We start from the raw sequence: 18,481 nt of genomic DNA, 5'->3' as shown, positions 1-18,481 counted from the left end.
GTAAACAAGCAATTCATGTCTACCCATTCTACTCTGTTCAGTATTTTATAGACCTCTATCATATCTCCCCTCAGCTGTCTCTTCTCCAAGCTGAGGAGTCCTAGCCACTTTAGCCTTTCCTCATACGGAAGTCATCCCATCCCCTTTATCATTTTTGTTGCTCTTCTCTGTACTTTTTCTAATTCTGTTAAATCTAAATAAGATGGTTAGCTTTGGATGCTCATTATGCTTGTTGTGTATATTGACATGCTGGTCATGTCATATTGTCTTACACAAAGATATTTTATCTTATCTCTTCTACTGTTGTCTTATATTCTGAATAACATTTTCAACAATATTTCTATATGGTTTTTTTAAAAAGAAAAATCTTGGGTATAAGGAAAAGGGACTTCTTCCATATCACCCCTTCTTCCAAAGGTGATTAAGGATGGATAAGAGAAGAAGGATGTGAAACTTGGAAAGGTGTAAGAGAAGGGAGATTGTCTCTTCTGTCCTTCGTTTTCCTGTCTCTCTCTTTCCTTTCTCCTTAAAATGTTTAGGATCCTGCCACCTGCTGTGTGCCCAGCTGCTGTATTTCAGGGTCCATGCCACCTTCTATCTTCCCAATCTATTACTGGCTTCCTCTCCTTCACCTGAGGTTGGCCCATGAGGTTTTTCTTTTTCCACCTAATGAATCAGAAAGGGTAAACGCAAGGTGAGAAGCCAGGACTGGCACACAAGAGGGAAACGGGTGGGCCAGAAAATCCAAGGATATGGTCACCACCTTGACTTCCTCTGATTTTACTTCCCTACCTCTCTTTTCTTCCTTCTCTTCTCTGTTTCTCCTGCTCTCTTCCTCTTTGTCCTTGCAAAAAACCTCAGAAAGGCGGTATATCAAGTCCCATTTCCCTTCCCTTTCCCTTCTCCTTTCTTGTGGTTGTATTTCCTGCTGCAACAATCCAGATGCCTCCATTATTCCCAATAAACTGCCTATGGCCATTAGGTGGCTTTCATACATGTGCAATCAGACAGTGCCTAACATATGGTCCACAGTAAATAATACATTTTTGACCATAGCATGTGCTCGTTAATGAGCATATAGCTTACTAGAGTAATAATTACCATGAGCTCATTATGTTTTCATTTACATCTCAGTAGAGTGTACCTAGACTTTAAAGTGCACTGTCTACTCATTAAACTGTTGGTACCACAGTAAGATTTGTAGTGAATAACACACTATTTATCATGCACATTAAACTGATCTGGCATGCAGGAAATACCATCAGTGATTTTTAGTGGATCAGCCCCATTGACTTGGATTATCTTACCCTTGAAAATAGCATTTAGAAAGCACATAATACTGTATATAAGCAAGCGTGAGACTGTGTGGAAGACAAGAAATAAACAATATCACAGTGGCTGTGATAGAATTAGAGAGTTACAGAAGAGTAAATGGGGGCTGATACAGGAGGACGACTGAGAACATGACGCTGATCGTATCCATTTTAACCAATCTAGACAACGTTATTGAATTATAGTGGCTATAAGATGCCTTTGGTGCTTAACTTCCAACAGGATTAATGCATCCTTTTGTGGCAGTCCACAGTCTTAAAACAGATGCTGATGAGATTAAGGTATTGGAAATGTGTTTCTGAAAGTAATTGGCATGAGGACACAGGCTGGAAAAGCAGACCAGTTCCCAGAGACCGTGAAAGCCATTGCTACAAATTACTCCCATAGCAGATTTGACTGGAAGTGGTGACTCTCGGTGATATATGTGTTAAACAATTGTTCCTGTAGTAAAATGTATGAGAGGAGCATGATGGGAAGCCTGTTAGTGTCCAATGGAAAAAGCTCCTGAGTCGGTAGACTGCTTCTCATCAGTCCGGCCACCAGCTAATGTCTGGGTGCTTTTGAACATCTCGGTGCTGGCAGATCTGGCTGAAGGCAAGTTAACCTCTGAAACCTGAAGAAAGAATCACAGGAAACTAGATTAAAAATGACAAAATTTTGAACTTGGCTGCAGAAACTTTGGTTCCTTTCTGAGCTCAGGTCTTCCACTCCTCTGTTCAGCCCTTTAGAGATGTGTAGGGGTAATGGAGGTGGGAGGGGGGGGGGGGCAGTCATCACTGAATAAAGACATAGGGTGGCCACATTTGAAGCCCATGATGGCAGAGTCCGAGGAGAAACTCTGCTTTGTGGCCCTCAGTGAAGGACTGACATGGCAATGACTGAACTATGGTAAGCTGAGAGGGGATATAAAAGAGGGGATTAAGCTCCATATCATGACAAATAAAGGTTCATGACAACAGACCAAACTCTAGTTCCAATGGAGCTGAAAATCCAAAGGAACAGAAAGAAATTGCCAGTTCAAACAAATTAATATAATCAGTATTGCTTTCTCATGTTTATGTTCTTTTAATACATTTAATTTCATGGAAATATTTGTCCTTATGTAGGCAAGAGTCTGAGTTTTGAGACGTCAAGGGATTACTCATGACCACTATTGTTGATAAACAGTGAGATTTGCAGATGCTGTGATATCAATCCGCTAACCCACTACTTCGACATTACTTCTTGTGCATCTACATTTTCCCCAGTAGTGACTCCTGCTGGTCAAGGCTGAAGCTGCAGGAACTGGAAGCTTCCACTGAGGTCCTACTCTAATATAATTCTCTAAAGAGTTGGGTGAACTTAAAATAGTTTATGTTCCCCTTCATATAGAATGCACTATTCCCAATGGCGCCTCCTGCTGGTACAGTGCTATTTTTTACATTAATACTTTCTGAGACAAACCTCTTCAAACTTCTTGGCCTTGTATTGGTCAGCTCCTTTGAGGAAGTTGAGAAGTATGATGTCACATAGGACAGTACCCTGCAGGGAAAGAGGAAGCCAGTTGGCACAGAATATAGCGAGATCCCTGTTAGACAGACAATAAATCCTGACAAAAAATATCAAACATTTTACCATATCCTAACTCCTAACAGAAGAGTACTGCACAAAAGAGAATGCTGTTGCTAGGGACAGGCAGCTGGAAATGTTTCACTTCATGTCATTTTTTATAATTTATTTATTTATTGGGATTATTAACTGCCTTTATGAACAGTTTCACCCAAGTCAGTGTACAGCAGGTCCAGTTTAACATAAAACTTACAATTTTGTTAACATTGTAACAATAGTAAAATGACCAAATGTAAACATAAATATAATAAACTAGTAAAAAAGGCCCGTTTCTGACACAAATGAAACGGGCGCTAGCAAGGTTTTCCTCGGAGTATGTATGTTTGGGAGAGTGTATGTGAGAGTGACTGTTTGAGAGTCAGAGTGAAAGTGTGAGTGTGTGAGAGAGAGAGTGAGTCTGGGTGTGAGTGTGTTTGTGAGAGAGTGTGTGCAAGTGTGTATGTGAGACACAGTGTGATAGAGAGTGTGTGTGTGTGGCCATCCATGCTCCTCTGTCCCCTGCCCCCTCCATTCATCCCTTTCCAGCATTTCCCCTCTTTGCCTGAGGCCTGCCCTGCAATCCATATCCATCCATGCCCATCTGTCCCCTCCATTCATCCCTATCCAGCAATTCCCCTTTCCCTGAGCTCTGCCGTCCCAATCCATGGCCATCCATGTTACTCTGTCACCTGCCCCCTCCATTCATCCCTATCCAGCATTTCCCCTCTCTGGCTGAGGCCTGCCCTGCAATCCATGCTCCTCTGTCCCCTGCCCCCTCCATTCATCCCTTTCCAGCATTTCCCCTCTCTGCCTGAGGCCTGTCCTGCAATCCATATCCATCCATGCCCATCTGTCCCCTCCATTCATCCCTATCCAGCAATTCCCCTTTCCCTGAGCCCTGCCGTCCCAATCCATGGCCATCCATGTTACTCTGTCACCTGCCCCCTCCATTCATCCCTATCCAGCATTTCCCCTCTCTGCCTGAGGCCTGCCCTTCAATCCATATCCATCCATGCCCATCTGTCCCCTCCATTCATCCCTATCCAGCAATTCCCCTTTCCCTGAGCCCTGCCGTGCCAATCCATGGCCATCCATGTTACTCTGTCACCTGCCCCCTCCATTCATCCCTATCCAGCATTTCCCCTCTCTGGCTGAGGCCTGCCCTGCAATCCATGCTCCTCTGTCCCCTGCCGCCTCCATTCATCCTTTTCCAGCAAGTCCCCTCTCTCCCTTCCATGACCCCCCCTCGCATCCATGCTCCTCTCTCTCCCATGTCCCAGCCTGGGCCGCCCTCTTCTCCTCCCCCCTTCGCATCCATGCCCCCCCCCCCCCTTCGCATCCATGCATCGTTTTTTTTTTTTCTTCTTCTTTTAAAATTTACCCCCGTGGCGGTTCCGGCAGCGAGGCGTCAGGGAAGGAGGCGGCGCTCCCGACGTCTAGGTTTCCCTTCGCTGTGTTCCGCCTTCTTTTGACGTCATCCTTGACGTCAGAAGAAGGCGGAACACAGCGAAGGGAAGGCTAGACGTCGAGAGCGCCGCCTCCTTCCCTGACGCTTCACTGCCGAGCGATGCGATTGGTTGAGTGTCATTGCTCCGCCCTCGACGTCATCATGTTTGACGCGTGGGCAGGGCAGACACAATGGGATCTCACCCCCTTCACTTTTGGCTAAAAGAGGCTTCATAGAACGTTGGAGGTGCGTTTTATATAGAGAGATGAGGTAAACTTGGAAATATGATGTCAATACAATACATATAATAAATGAGGTAAACTTGGAAATATGATGTCAATACAATACAAACAATACCATAATAAACAGCACGGAAGAATGTTCAAATAACATAGATATAATATAATGTCAGCATAATACCAATAAAACACCTAATAAGTAATGCAATAGAACACTTAAATAACATAGATATGATGCTAATGCTTTTCTATCTAGCTGATATTCATTTTATTCAGGTTTCTTTAGCCATTTTGTCATTGTGGGAGTAATGATGTTAAGAATACACCCTCTGTACAAACAGGGCTAGTTTGTATAAATTGCACTCAAAAATGGCTGCCAGAGAAGATCGGTGCAAAGCGCAATTCTATAAAGAGCATGCGCTCTTTATAGAACTGCACTTACCCCCGGATTCTATGTAGTGTGCCTAGAATTACGTGCAGTTCTGCGTGTAAATCTAGGCATATTCTATAACTATGTACATAGATTGTTTTAACAAGCTGTTAAGCGTTAACAGCTCTTAACAAGCAATAATGAGCACTAATTGGCAAAAATTAGAATTTATGCATGTACATTGCTAAGTGTATTCTGTAACGTACTGTGGCTAAATTCTAACGTGTGCAGGCAAAAAGGTTAGGGGCATGGAAATGGGCGTTTTATGGGCCAGTGTGTGTAAATCTATGCACAGGGATTTACACCAGCCTTTGATGGTATAAATGGAGGCGCGTAGATTTAGTTGCATGAACTACGCTTAAATGTATTCTAAATACCGTGCGTAGATTTACATGCAGTATTTAGAATACACTTAGGTGTAATTGCCTATCGCATGTTAATTTTAGGTGCCATATATAGAATCGGGACCTTAGCACAGATTCCCACACTCAAAATTTAGGTGCCATGCTTATGCCTGCTGAAACCTGCTTTAAATGCCACTGCCCATGCTGACCCAGTATTCTATAGCTACACATATGCTCATACCCCTCCCATGATGCTCCCTTTGAGGTACATGCTATGGGAGCTAGGCACGCTGCCTTACAGAATTGTGCAAACAAAAATAAAGAGAAGGTTCAAAGCACAAAACAAAGTCCAAACAGCAACGGAGTACCAGGAGCCTTCACAAGCAGGGCAAAACCTTTAATTGTGCATCATATATCATTGACCGGACATGGGGGGGCGTGTTTTGGAGCAAAGTGCCTGGGTCAGGGGTTGCTTGATTGTAATTATCTAAGATGAAGAGAATGAAAGCTGAATTCACATCAAACGTGACTAAAATCTGCACAAAATACAAGCACAAAATGTCTGCTTGCTCCACACGGAAACACAGCGTCCCTCTTGCTCCACTTACTGTTAGATTGTGCCTGGAGTAAGAGGGATGCTGTGCTCCCGTGTGGAGCAAGCAGACATTTTGTGCTTGTATTTTGTGCAGATTTTAGTCACGTTTGATGTGAATTCAGCTTTCAGCTGTTCTCTTCCTCTTAGATAATTACAGTCAAACGACCCTTGACGCAGGCGCTGCACGCCAAAACACGGCCCGTGTCAGGTCAATGATATGTGATGCACAATTAAAGGTTTAGCCCCGCTTGTGAAGGCTCCTGGTACTTTTTTGCTGTTTACAGAATTGTGTACTCATATTCAAATGGAAGTCAATTAACTTCAATAACTGGTTGTTAGCACCCAATTATTGATGATTCTGAGCTTGTTATTCAATTAATTTGTGTATGCATTTCAGCCACACAAATCTGGGTACCTTACATAGAATCCGGGGGATAGTAGCAAATGGGTCATGCATGTATGATGGTTCGCACGTACATGTGCTTTTAGAAAAAAAATGCACACTCTTCCCTCTTTAAAGAGGGGGCGTACTTTTTTCGGCTTACTTTCATTTGTTAATGCTATTGTAAATGACAGCCCATCCCTAGTTGTTGTTACACTTCTCATCAAGTTGCTAGGAAATACATCTTTACCATTCCTTACACTTTCTAATAAATTCCAGAATTCTCCACTGAGAAGTCAGACCATGTGAAAAGAATAACTGGGAAACAAAAGTAAGAAGGAGGAGAAAAAGAAAAAGAAGGGGAAAATACAAAGAACTGATTCTATTTCAGGGAGGGAGATGTCCATGTTCTCTCCTAATAGCCCTTTCCTCCACTACCATATTTTCGCACATATAAACCATGGCTTATACTCATTTTTACGTTTTGACTAGAGGGGTCATGGCTAATATAAGGGTGTAGCTAATACATGTTTCTGTTTAGTTTATACACAAAAACCAAAAACAAGGGTAAAGGTAAAACTCCTACATTAAGTGCAAAAGAAATCCAAAGAGTAGGGGTGGACCAAGAGATCTTCACAGCCAGGTGTTTTTAAGATTGAGTGCTTGCAGTGCTTTCTCTGTTGTTATATTTTTGTGAGAAGTCTTTTATTCAGTGAATTGTTTCCTGCCTCTAGCAGTAATGTGGACTGGTTATTTATTTCTAAGGAGTTTTTTTGGTTTTGTGTTAAGAATATCAGTGGAGAAACTAGAATGTCTAGAGTCTTTTAAAAGTTTTGTGTACATTTAGATATGCATCTTGTCTGATGATACTTTTATTTTTTGTTTTTGTATCTATGTAGAACTAGATTTTGGGAAATACTAGTGTATATGATATATTTATATACACTTTTGATAGGTATGTATAAAGAAATTTCTTCCCCTCTGCATTGAATTGTTTTGATTCTAATTGTATGATCTTAACATTTTTATATTGAGAGTTATAAATGTGATATGAGTAATTGTAGATGTTCTGATAAAATTTTATGTGATGTATGATTTTAATGATAATTATAAATATTTGTTTTACAGATGATATCATGTATGTCTATACATGTTTTTTAGAACTTTTAAAGGATTGTTTTATATATGTTGAATCTTTTTTTAAATAATTGCCTTTTATTAGTTGAATCATGCTTATGACATTGTTAATATGTATGGTTATACATGTTTTTATACTTGTGTTTTGTTTTTATAGTTTGTACCCCTGATGTAGCCTGAGGGCGAAACGTGGCCACGTCGGGTATTGTTCCAATAAATGCATTTGATTCCACTGCTTTGTTGTTTTTATTATCTAAATAACAATCTTTATTCAACATCACCCATTTACTTTTGGGTTTCTACTTTGAGTGGATGACCCCTGAAGCAGAAGGGTGTGTCCCATTGAAACACTGTCCCTTGTTGGGTCAAGTACATGTAAAGATTTTTATTTTATTATTATTAATTACATTTGTACCCCGCGCTTTCCCCACACATAGCAGGCTCAATGCGACTTACATAGTAAATAGAATTACAAAGTCTTGAAGGAGAATGTTACAAGTTGTATTAAACATAGTAGTAGTGGGGTTTTGAGGATATGTAAATTGAGCATGGAGAAGTAAACAAAGATAGGATGAGCAAAAGGAGAAGAGATTGGGAGGGGTAAGGAGTAGGAAGGATGGAGAGGAAGAGATTGAGGGATGAGCATAAGGAGATTGTGAGACATGGTCAAAGGTATAATAATCGTCGGGGCAGGAATCATGTGGGTGGGCTTAAAAAGTTAAGTTGGGTCCTTAGGGTAGACTGTGAAGGTCTGTTGGTCCACTCCTACTCTTTGGATTTCTGTTTAGTTTATAAAAGTTTATGCACCATTAAATCACACCATTAAACTGAAAGTGGTAGAAGGAACATGCTTGGCACACGCGCACAAAGGTTTTGTGGTAAGCGCAGCTTTTGTGCGCAGGCCCAGATAAAAACAGAAGGGTCAGCACACATCAGTGCCTGTTCTTCAGCACCTAAATATGTGCGCTTTCATTGTTAGTTTTGTTTGGATACACGCATGTGGTTAGTTGCTTCCTATCTGCGTATAAAACTTACAATTTGTGGCCATCTGTACTGCGCAAGTTAACACACACACTCGAGCATTCAGCACACAATAATGTGCACGCACACCCGAGCGGTGGCTAATACTTATATGCAGCTTATGCAGAGGCACATTTATACGAAGACAGAAAATCCGCGGCTTACAGTTGTATGTGGCTTATATGCGAGCAAATACGTTAGCTTTCAGTGAAGACTTAAGACATCTCCACTTTCCTTCCATACTATTTACAGAGTGGAAAAGAAAACAGGCATAAATTAAAGGTGACGCAGAGAGAGAGAGAGAGGGAATAAAACTAAAAAAGGTAAACAGTTGTTTGGCACTCACCACTCCCACTGACGTAAAAGCTGCAACACAATTGATCAAAGTGGGGATGATGTTAAACTTTCCAGCCTGAAATATGAGAAGAAGATTCAATAAGGGAAAAGGGACAGCAGAGGTGCAATGGGAGAGGGAGACAATGAACAGACAGATATGCTATTTGTCCACATGTATAAGAGATACCAACGAGCCAGCAACACATTAGAGGAACTGGTCAAATCTATATAGCCAACTGTCAGCATTACCTTATGTTGTGCAAGGCCCTAATCCCTTCAGCTCCCCCCCCCCCCCCCCCCAAGTCTGATCCCTGGGAATGTCAGTACAGGATGATTCCTGCTTCTGTATGCTTTAACAACTGTGCTTCCGAACAATAAAACAGACCAGAATCAGTGCACAGGAAAACAATAGAAATAAATCACTGTCTCCATAAACTGTGCCTTCACAGGAATTCACACCTCCTTGGTAAAACAAACCAAATTATATCACAGGCTGGTGTGTGGAAAAAGAATTCAGTTATTTAAACCCAGAGAGGGACAAAGAGAAAGACACACACATACACACACCTTCAGACACATATTCACACACCCCCTCCTACCTGTAGCCATTCCACACCCCCTCTCAGCTCTGACAGACACTCTTTCACTGGCAGATATCAGGCAGACCCTGAGACACACAGAAGCAGTGCTGTATTATCTTTCTGCCCTAAGTGCCGTAAGCCTATCAAACATATAAACGGCGAGTGACCGTACTCACTTGCAAATGCGCAGTAGAGACCTTCTCTGCCCCGTCCCCACGTCAATACGTGATGACGGGGGGCGGAACACAGAGGGTCTGTACTGCGCATTGCTGAGGGAGGGACACTGCCGTCTAACGCTCCCCCCACCCGAGTCGCCGCCGCCACCCACCTTCTACCCGGTCGGGCCCTCGCTCCACTATTGAAACAGCGAGGGTCCGGGAACGCAGCACTGAGCTCTGCTGAGCTGCCGACATCGCCCTTCCTTCTTCTTCTCTGCCTCTGTCCCGCCCTCGACGACGTTACGTCACACGAGGGCGGGACAGGCAGAGAAGAAGAACGAAGGCCGACGTCGGCAGCTCAGCAGAGCTCAGTGCTGCGTTCCCGGACCCTCGCTGTTTCAATAGCGGAGCGAGGGCCCGGCCGGGTGGAAGGTGGGTGGTGACGGCTCGGTGGGGGGGCACGAACTCGGAGGGGGAGGGGCAGCGGTGAACTCGGCGGTGGGGGCGGGCCTTTCAACTCCCCCTTCCTTTAATAGCCCGTTTTTACGGGCTCAAAGTCTAGTTTCTAGATAAAATACCTTTTGCCAAGCCATATTTGTATATTGTATTATTGTACTATCAAACCCACTGCCCCTAAGAAGTGGACTCGGCACCAGAGATAGGAACCCAGAACCAGATCAAAGCCAAAGCTGACATCTGACCTTTGGGGCCATAACGGACACCAACCAGTGTACCCATTCTACAATAATTTTAACAACAGGGAAGCTCTACAACACTAGGGAGCTTTCAAATCCAGATATCCTCTCAAAGCATTGTTTGTGAATTCTGTGTAGCTAAGAAACGTCAAAAGCACTTGGTAGGAAAAAGAATGCTAGACAACACCAAGCAATATATATACTACTAAATCACAGAAAAATACCTCGCCCATACCCTTCTATTATTTTGATGCTTTGATGTGGTCACTTTGGGGCTTACTATGGAACTTTGTAAGTCTAAGTGCTTTGAAAATATGCCTTTGTCTTATATCAATTACAACTTATCAATATTTTCCATTAAACAAAGTGTAGATATTAGAAGCTTTCAGATCTAGTTCAATTACATAGGGTCGGCCTCACAGTGATTTTGGGGCCAAGATACTACCTCTGTGGACCAATTTGCTAGTAGCGGCACAATCCCGGTTGGCACAATAATGGCTAACACTGATTTATCACTGTGGCTCAGCAGTAAGATAAGCAAATACACAGCAGGGCGGGCTAATTCATCCCTGCTTCAGGAAGAACCTAAAATTTTAAAGGCCTAATATTCAAAGTTTTTATGCTTCTGACATTCATTGGCCTCCTTGAAAATTTACTAGAGCTGAATGCATAAATGTTTACTCCAAATTTCACTAAATTCTTAATTTTAGGAGCATAAAAAGTAGGTGGCAACAGAGGCAGATATAAAGCAGGGAAAAAAGTTAGGAGCGTAGCAGATTTTCAGCACTAGGCTCAAATATTGGGCAAATGAAGGGCAGCCTTCAATTTATGAGCGTAACTTTTAAGCTCCTAAATTAGAATGAATTTTCAGCTAAAAAGTTATAAATCCTAAATTTGGCTGAAAATAGGACACAAATTTAAGAGTGTAAATTTTAGGAGCTCAGCAGTTCCCGAATATTGGACCCTAATAGGCCCTTTTACTAAGCGTCTACATGTGCCCAATGCGCGCCAAAATGGAGTTACCACACGGCTACTGCGTAGCTCTTGCGGTAATTTCATTTTTGGTACGCATCCGATATGCGTGGCTGAAAAATAATTTTTATTTTCTGCCACGTGTATCGGACATGCGCCAAGTGGCATTTGGCACGTGTAGATCATTACCACCCGGTTACCACGTGAGACTTTACCACTAGGTCAATGGCTGGTGGTAAATTCTGAGACTCAAAATGGACGCGCAGCAATTTTCATTTTGCCGTACATCCATTTTCAGCAAAAATTTTAAAAAGGCCTTTTTTACAGGTGTGCTGAAAATGATTCTGTGCGTGCCCAAAACCCGCGCCTACACTACCACAGGCCATTTTTCAGTGCACCTTAGTAAAAAGACCCCTAAATAAATGGTAGATATTTCACGCTGGTATACAATGTATCGAACACATTCATACCTACCTGTATCAAAGTCAGTGAAAAACTCAGGAAATCCAAAATATGCAAGGTATCACTAAAATTATATTTAAAAATAGCACTAGGATACAAGAGCCTTCCTGATAAATAGTTCCCGTTGTACAAGTCCTAGAATTATGGAAAGAAAGAGCTGGAAAGATCCTCAAAAAGTAATTTAGTTCATCTCCCTACATCCAAGCAAATAAAAACTTCCAGTGAAGGAGATTCCTCCAGCTCATGACAGAACTTGTTCTAGTGCTAAACTAGCCTTATAGTCAGAACATTTTTCCTTAATTCTAACCTAAATTTTCTTTGTTATATGTAAGCCAGTTACTTTTCATCTTTAATGGAGAAGAACAACTATTCATTGAGGGGCCCTTTTACTAAAGGGTTGCCGTGCAGAACCCAAATCTACCGTCAGCCAAACATGGCCACCGGTGGTAGTTCCAACTTGAGCGTGTGTCATTTCTGTCATTACAGAAATTTTTTCCATAATTATTAGCTTGGCAGTAACACGGAAATAATCAGGAAGCGCCAAGCACTGTCCGTTTACCGCAGGGTTACCGTGGGAGGTCTTACCACCACCTAAATGGGTGGTGGTAAGTGCTCCCCCTGCATGACCACAATAAGTGCAGTTTTACAGCATGACAATGTCGATTTTCAGTCTTTTTACCCGCTGCGATAAAAGGACCCTGGCACACGGCAAAAATGGCCACCGCCGCTACCACAGGGCCCCTTTTTACCGCAGCTTGGTAAAAGGGCCCCTGAACCCACTATAACTCACCTTTACATATTCAAAGACTGCTTTTAAGTCACCCTTCAGTTTTCTGCTAAATAAACTCAACTTATTAATCTGTTTTCATAGGTGATATTATCTAGGCTTTTAATAATTTTACTTATTCTCCCCACCATCGATAAATTCCATGACAATATAATCCCCTTCTACATACATTTCCGTACACCAGTACATCGATGCGGATCCCAAAGGCTTTCAGCAGCGTGCGGTACTCTGAGCCGTTATCATGCTTGTAGTATTTTGCATATCTGAAGGAAAAAAAATAGATATTATTGGTCAGATTCAGTAAATGGAGCTCCCAATTTGGGGCTGAAAAAAATCGGCGCTGAATGGTATTCTATAATGGGTGGGTGTTCCGGGATCAGTAACCTTTATAGAACGGCACGTAGCACCAGGATCCACGTCTAACTTTGGATGCAAGGAGTTACACCAACTGAAATCAGGTGTAAATCCCAGTGCACAAGTTGCACATAGAGCCTCACTATTCTATACCATTGTACACATTTTAAGGGAACTCCCCTGACCCACCCATGCTCCTCCCATGACCATGCCCACTTTGCAGATCTGTATAAAAACACTTACATGCTATTCTATAAATCAGGGTGTATGTTTTCATATGAATCTGCCATTTCTGTCTGTTTTGGACCTTGCATCCCTTAGAACACTTTTCTGCACCAAGAATTTGGCGCCGAAGTAGCGCCTAATGTTCAGAACTATATATAGAATTCCCCTGTATACCTACAATAAGGATATGTCTGTGTGCACCTGAAATCAGTGCCTTAGAAAAAACGTACAAATCAGAATTGAGATGTCCAGGTTGGAATGTTTCAAGTTCTGCTAGTATTTTAGAAAAGGATATGATGACTTATAGCATGTTCTAAAGTACATGGAGAAATGGATGTTTACATACCAGTTACTTATATCAAGAGCATCTGTTTCAGAAATATAAAACCCTTGCTGCTGTATGTTGGGCCTACCTTTGAACTAATAAAGATATTATCAAAATAAATAAATAAACATAAACAGATCAAAACGAGTACGTAAACACTTATTCATGAAATATCAACATAAATATTTATGTGAAAGAACATAAACATTTATATTGGCCATTTCAGAAACATGCCATCACAGAGCCTAAAGTACATTAATAGTTTCATTTTCTTGGGGGACATCAACTGCTGGGGGAAACCAGGACGTCCTGGGTAGCAGGTGACAATCCCGATGTTAATCTATTTTATTTTTTAGGCCCATCTTAGTCCCACGCAAAACATGCCCAGACCTCTCCCCCCTTGCCAGAATTACATTTTTCAGTTTTAGATGTGTAAAGTCGATATTCAAGCATTTATGCATTTTAAAAATCTAAATGCTTTCATAGATCCGAGTCTTGGGGAAGATTATGAGAATTGCTGAGCTGCTGCAAACTGGGAAGAATCACTTGGTGGGTCAGCTTCTTGGCCTGCGGGCTGTAGGTTGGACAAGCCTGCCTTATAGAATAGGCTCCTACCAGGCACCATAGATGCCCCCAATTGAGCAAACACCATTACTTCGACTAGAGAGCATTCACTTTTGTTGAGTTTAGCACCCCCAATCGTTTTGAAAAGTTGGCATCTATGCCAGCCGCTCAGTTATAGAATTTCCTTTATACTTCCTGAATATGTGTTTCAGGCATACATATGTGGTGTAGGTGTATTATAAAAGCTATGTACAATGCATACATTTCCTATCCACTCCCACCTGAAATTATACCCTGGAGATACGTTATTTTTTTCTGAAATACTGTCTAGGCGGGTGAAGGTATATTCTGGGACACAATAATCCCAGGACCGATCTAGATCACAGCCCCATCCAATCTTAATCCCGATAACGCCTCCCTAGAAAGAGAAACAGACATCCAGTAAAAAGTGCAGATCAGAATCTTTGTCATTTAACACCAGCATAATAATAAAAACTCTCTTTTTTAACAGGGTCTCAACTCAGAATATTTTCCCTAACTTTTCAGTTAATAAATCCGACAGTTTATTCTGATGTTGGTTGGGCCGGAGTTAGATGGGAGACAACCAAGGCAGCTACCTGAGGCCCCTACATCGCAAGGCATCCCTAGAGATGAAAAGAACACATCACAGTCCCTATGATTCCTCTCCCTTCTGCTTCTCTCCCCTCCCCCCATCTTAGAGGCCCCAAAAATATTGAAAAAGGAAGGGGAAAGACTCCAGAACTGCTTAGCTTCCTCAGTGAACTCATGGAGCCTTCGGCTGTCCTTCATTGGTCATAAAAACCTTTCCCTAAGATGAATTTATATTACCAGTAATTGAAAAAATTTTTATTTGTTATGTTTTACAATTCATTTACATAATAAAAACAGTAGGCTAAATCTTATGGTCATCCCTACACATCTGAAAATGTGTTCTCGTGCAGCTAGTATATCCTGCTTTGACGTTGCTACCCCAACTCTCTGGAATTCTAAAGAACTGCTTTCAATTGTTACTCAAAGGTTTAAAGTCCCTTTCAATGCACACCTTTTTTTTAAAGCATTTCCTCTCGCTAATAAACACCCCCAAGGCTCTACTTTGCTTCACTGTTGTCACATTCGCTGAGCAACGCTCACACTTATATCTACATTTTCTCTTTCTCGCTCTCTCCCCCCCCCCCAATATGTGTATTAGATTAATTATGTCCCTCCTCCTGTCCCTATGTTATATTTTAAAGGTGTAACTTAGATCCCTCAATGTGATTCTGCCCCTTTCTGATTTTTAACTTGATGTAAACTGCTTAGATAAGCAATTTATAGGCAGTATATTAAAACTGAAGTGTGAAAGCCTCTTGGATAGCACCATCATATCTGTGTCACCTAATACTTGGAAGAGACATATTAACATGAATGATTCTTGCTGCTCTGAGAACATGTTGTACATTCTGTCCACTCTGTCATCAAGCCTCTGCTGTTCTGGCTCTGCCTCCTGTTTCTCCTGGGGTAACTCTTCTGTGCAACATCTAAAAACAACCAGAGAACTTTTACCCTAAACTAGATCTTTCAGAATTAGAGTCAAAAAGAACCTTTGTAATCTTCATCTCACCAGACCTTGGATAGTTTACTACTTTTTCATGCCACTCAGCTATAAAGTATTCCACTGATTTTTATATAAAGCATGGATTAGGTTTTTTTGAGTTGAGTGAACTGTTAGTAGACATGTTTTGTCAGCAGTGAAGATACCTAGGTGAACAAGGTGTTTGAAGAATTGTTAAATGTGAAGTCTCTCTCTTTTTTGCTTCTTTTCCTGATGCAGTTGTTTCAGTGAAACATGGTCAACATCAGACTTTGGATTGTCGTCATTATTACGTCAACTCTTTTGATTAAGACCTACATGCACTGGTGAAGACTTGGCCTTCCTTTTGGACTCTATAGTGTGCTTTGGGGTTATGAAGTTGTCTTGTCAGGTTAATTGTCTTTTTGATATAATCTTTGTGCAGATTTAGCTGCCTTCCCATTTAAACACAGTACAGGTTTTTTTTCATTATGTAAATAAATCAATAAAAGTAAAAACCAAAAGGTCAGTATTCAAATGGGATTTAACCGGGTATGAAGGCTCCTACCCAGGGGCCAGAGCTGGGGCAACATTGGGAGTTACCTGGTCAGAGGTGATATTCAGTCCATTAACTAGGTAAATGCCTGGATAAAATTAGGACTACCACTGGGGCCCATATCTGAGTATCAATTGGTATTTAAAAAGTCCTGGTGGCTGGACATACCTGGATGTTCAGCGCCAATATCTGAATATGCTTCGATGCTGAATATTTGAAAATTTGTTTTTAGGGAAAGACTTTTATAACTGATGAAAGAAATGAGGCTCCATGAACTGAAAACAAAATCCCCAAATTTGGAAAAAGCTGTCAAACTGAAAACAAAAACTTTTGACCTTTGTACTTCTCTAATTCATAATAAATACATAAGCACCGCCATACTGGGAAAAGACCAAGGGTCCATCAAGCCCAGCATCCTGTCTCTGACAGCGACCAATCCAGGCTTCAAGAACCCGGCAAACTCCCCCCCCCCCCCAAAAAAATGTAATAATGTTCAATGGGCTTTTCCCTCAGGAATTTGTCCAAACCCCCTTTAAATTCCGTAAGGCCAGCTGCTGTCACTATATTCTCTGGCAACGAGTTCCAGAGTCTAACTACACGCTGAGTAAAGAAAAACTTTCTCCTATTTGTTTTAAATCTACCATATTCTAGCTTCATCTTGTGTCTCCTGGTTTTGTTGTTGTTTGAAAGTGTAAACAAACACTTCACATCTGTCCGCTCTAATCCGCTCATTATCTTGTAGACTTCTATCATATCACCCCTCAGCCGCCTTTTCTCCAAGCTGAAGAGCCCTAACCTTCTCAGCCTTTCCTCATAGGGAAGTTGTTCCATTCCCTTTATCATTTTCGTTGCCCTTCTCTGCACCTTCTCTAATTCCTTTATATCTTTTTTGAGATGCCTCTTGTCAATTGGTGGTTTGTTCTCCTTGGTGAGAACTAAAGTCAGTGCATGCATAACTCTAGCATCCCTTATTTATTTTCAGCACAAACTTTGTATTGACCCTAATTTTGAACTCCTGATGAAGGCATAGTCTGAAACACGGACTATGTTGAGTCCATCTTTAGGTGGAGTTTGCTGTTTCCTTCTAATGTGCTGTTTTCAAGCAAAAATGCCTTTTGCTCCGGTGGATACAATCATCACCACCTTCATTGCTTCAATAGTGCAATCAGATTCATGAGTTACTACAAATGGAACATCTTTCAGTGGAGGATAGAGGTCGCAAGACAAAAACAGTTTCTTAAAGTATGGACCCCTTACTTAAATATGATAAAAACTAAAATATGGTCTATTTTTCTCAACACTTTGGAAATCTAAGAGCATTGTAGTTTCTTCAGTTACATGCTGTGGAATTTTAGCTGGCAGGTTGGATAGTTAATTCTTAATAACCACTTCTGGATGGGTAGTTTGGGGCTGGAGAGATGTCAGTTATGTATCAGGGAGGGGTGGGTATTGATGGAGGGGGGGGGGGCCCTGGGGTTTAAAAGAAAATTGGTCATTGCTTGTTAGTATGATTGATTATATGTGCTTTAGTTGAAATGTTGCTATTGAAGCTGTTTATTTTCCATGATAGTAAAGACATTTAAACATAAAATATCCTCACAAATTTAAACAAAGAATATATGCATTGGGGATGGGGCAGGGACAGGATCCAAAGAACATGAGAAAGAATCATGAGAGGAAGAGAAAGAAGAGGTGAAAGACCAAAGAAAGGCTATGGTATGAACACAGAGTCATGGATGGAGGAAAGGAGACAGGGCAGGGATATAGGAAGGAGAAGAGTCATGAAAGACCCATCAGGTGTGGAAGATGGTAGGAGGGAGAAGAACTGGGAAGGGTTCATATAAATAGGAGGCAGAGACCTGGAAAGGAGCAAAAGAGGTGGTAGGAGAGAGAGAGAGGAGTTAAAAAGAGACTATGGGGGAAAAGACTAGGTGACCAAAAACTTGGGATTGAGCCATGGGGGAAGATGCAGGAGGGAAGGTAGCAGGATGGGCCATATAAGGAAGGAGGGAAGAAGATGAAGAATAGGGATCTCATATTCAGAATGTCTCCCAAGCTTCTGCCCCAAGCTCCAATTTGTCTAAAGCCGACCCTAGATGTAGGATGAATATAGATTTCTTTCTGTGTTTTGTTAGTCAAACATTTTGGGCACATGGTTATCAGTAATTCCTAGTGGATCAAAAAAGCAGGTGGTGCAGTCAGCACTAATATCATATATTATCTCTATACATCTCCTTGCCACTACAACCCAGTTTCTATACCTTTCTACCTCCATTACTCCCTCCCAGTCTGAACCACTCTGCTTCTCCTCTACATCTCCTGCCGTCATCCTTCTCCATTGTCTTCTTGTGTCTCGTGAGGCACCACTTCATGATATAAAGTG

At 41.6% G+C, this 18,481-nt stretch overlaps 1 protein-coding gene across 1 annotated transcript in view; it reads right to left on the bottom strand.

Annotated features, from left to right (window-relative positions):
• Positions 1-129: 129 nt before the first annotated feature.
• P2RX3 (purinergic receptor P2X 3) overlaps positions 130-18,481 on the bottom strand; it is a 68,432-nt gene continuing 50,080 nt past the window's right edge. The window contains exons 8-12 of the mRNA XM_030190363.1: positions 14,254-14,390; positions 12,674-12,767; positions 8,860-8,925; positions 2,776-2,853; positions 130-1,945 (exon numbers count right to left, since the gene is read on the bottom strand). Of these exons, the coding sequence (XP_030046223.1) occupies positions 1,814-1,945; positions 2,776-2,853; positions 8,860-8,925; positions 12,674-12,767; positions 14,254-14,390 (507 nt within the window). The 3' untranslated portion in view covers positions 130-1,813. The remainder of the gene's footprint in view (positions 1,946-2,775; positions 2,854-8,859; positions 8,926-12,673; positions 12,768-14,253; positions 14,391-18,481) is intronic.

The sequence above is a fragment of the Microcaecilia unicolor genome, chromosome 1, assembly GCF_901765095.1.
Source record: "Microcaecilia unicolor chromosome 1, aMicUni1.1, whole genome shotgun sequence".
Classification (NCBI taxonomy): domain Eukaryota; kingdom Metazoa; phylum Chordata; class Amphibia; order Gymnophiona; family Siphonopidae; genus Microcaecilia; species Microcaecilia unicolor.
The sequence above is the reverse complement of the archived record's forward strand: the minus strand, read 5'-3'. Positions and strand labels throughout refer to the sequence as shown.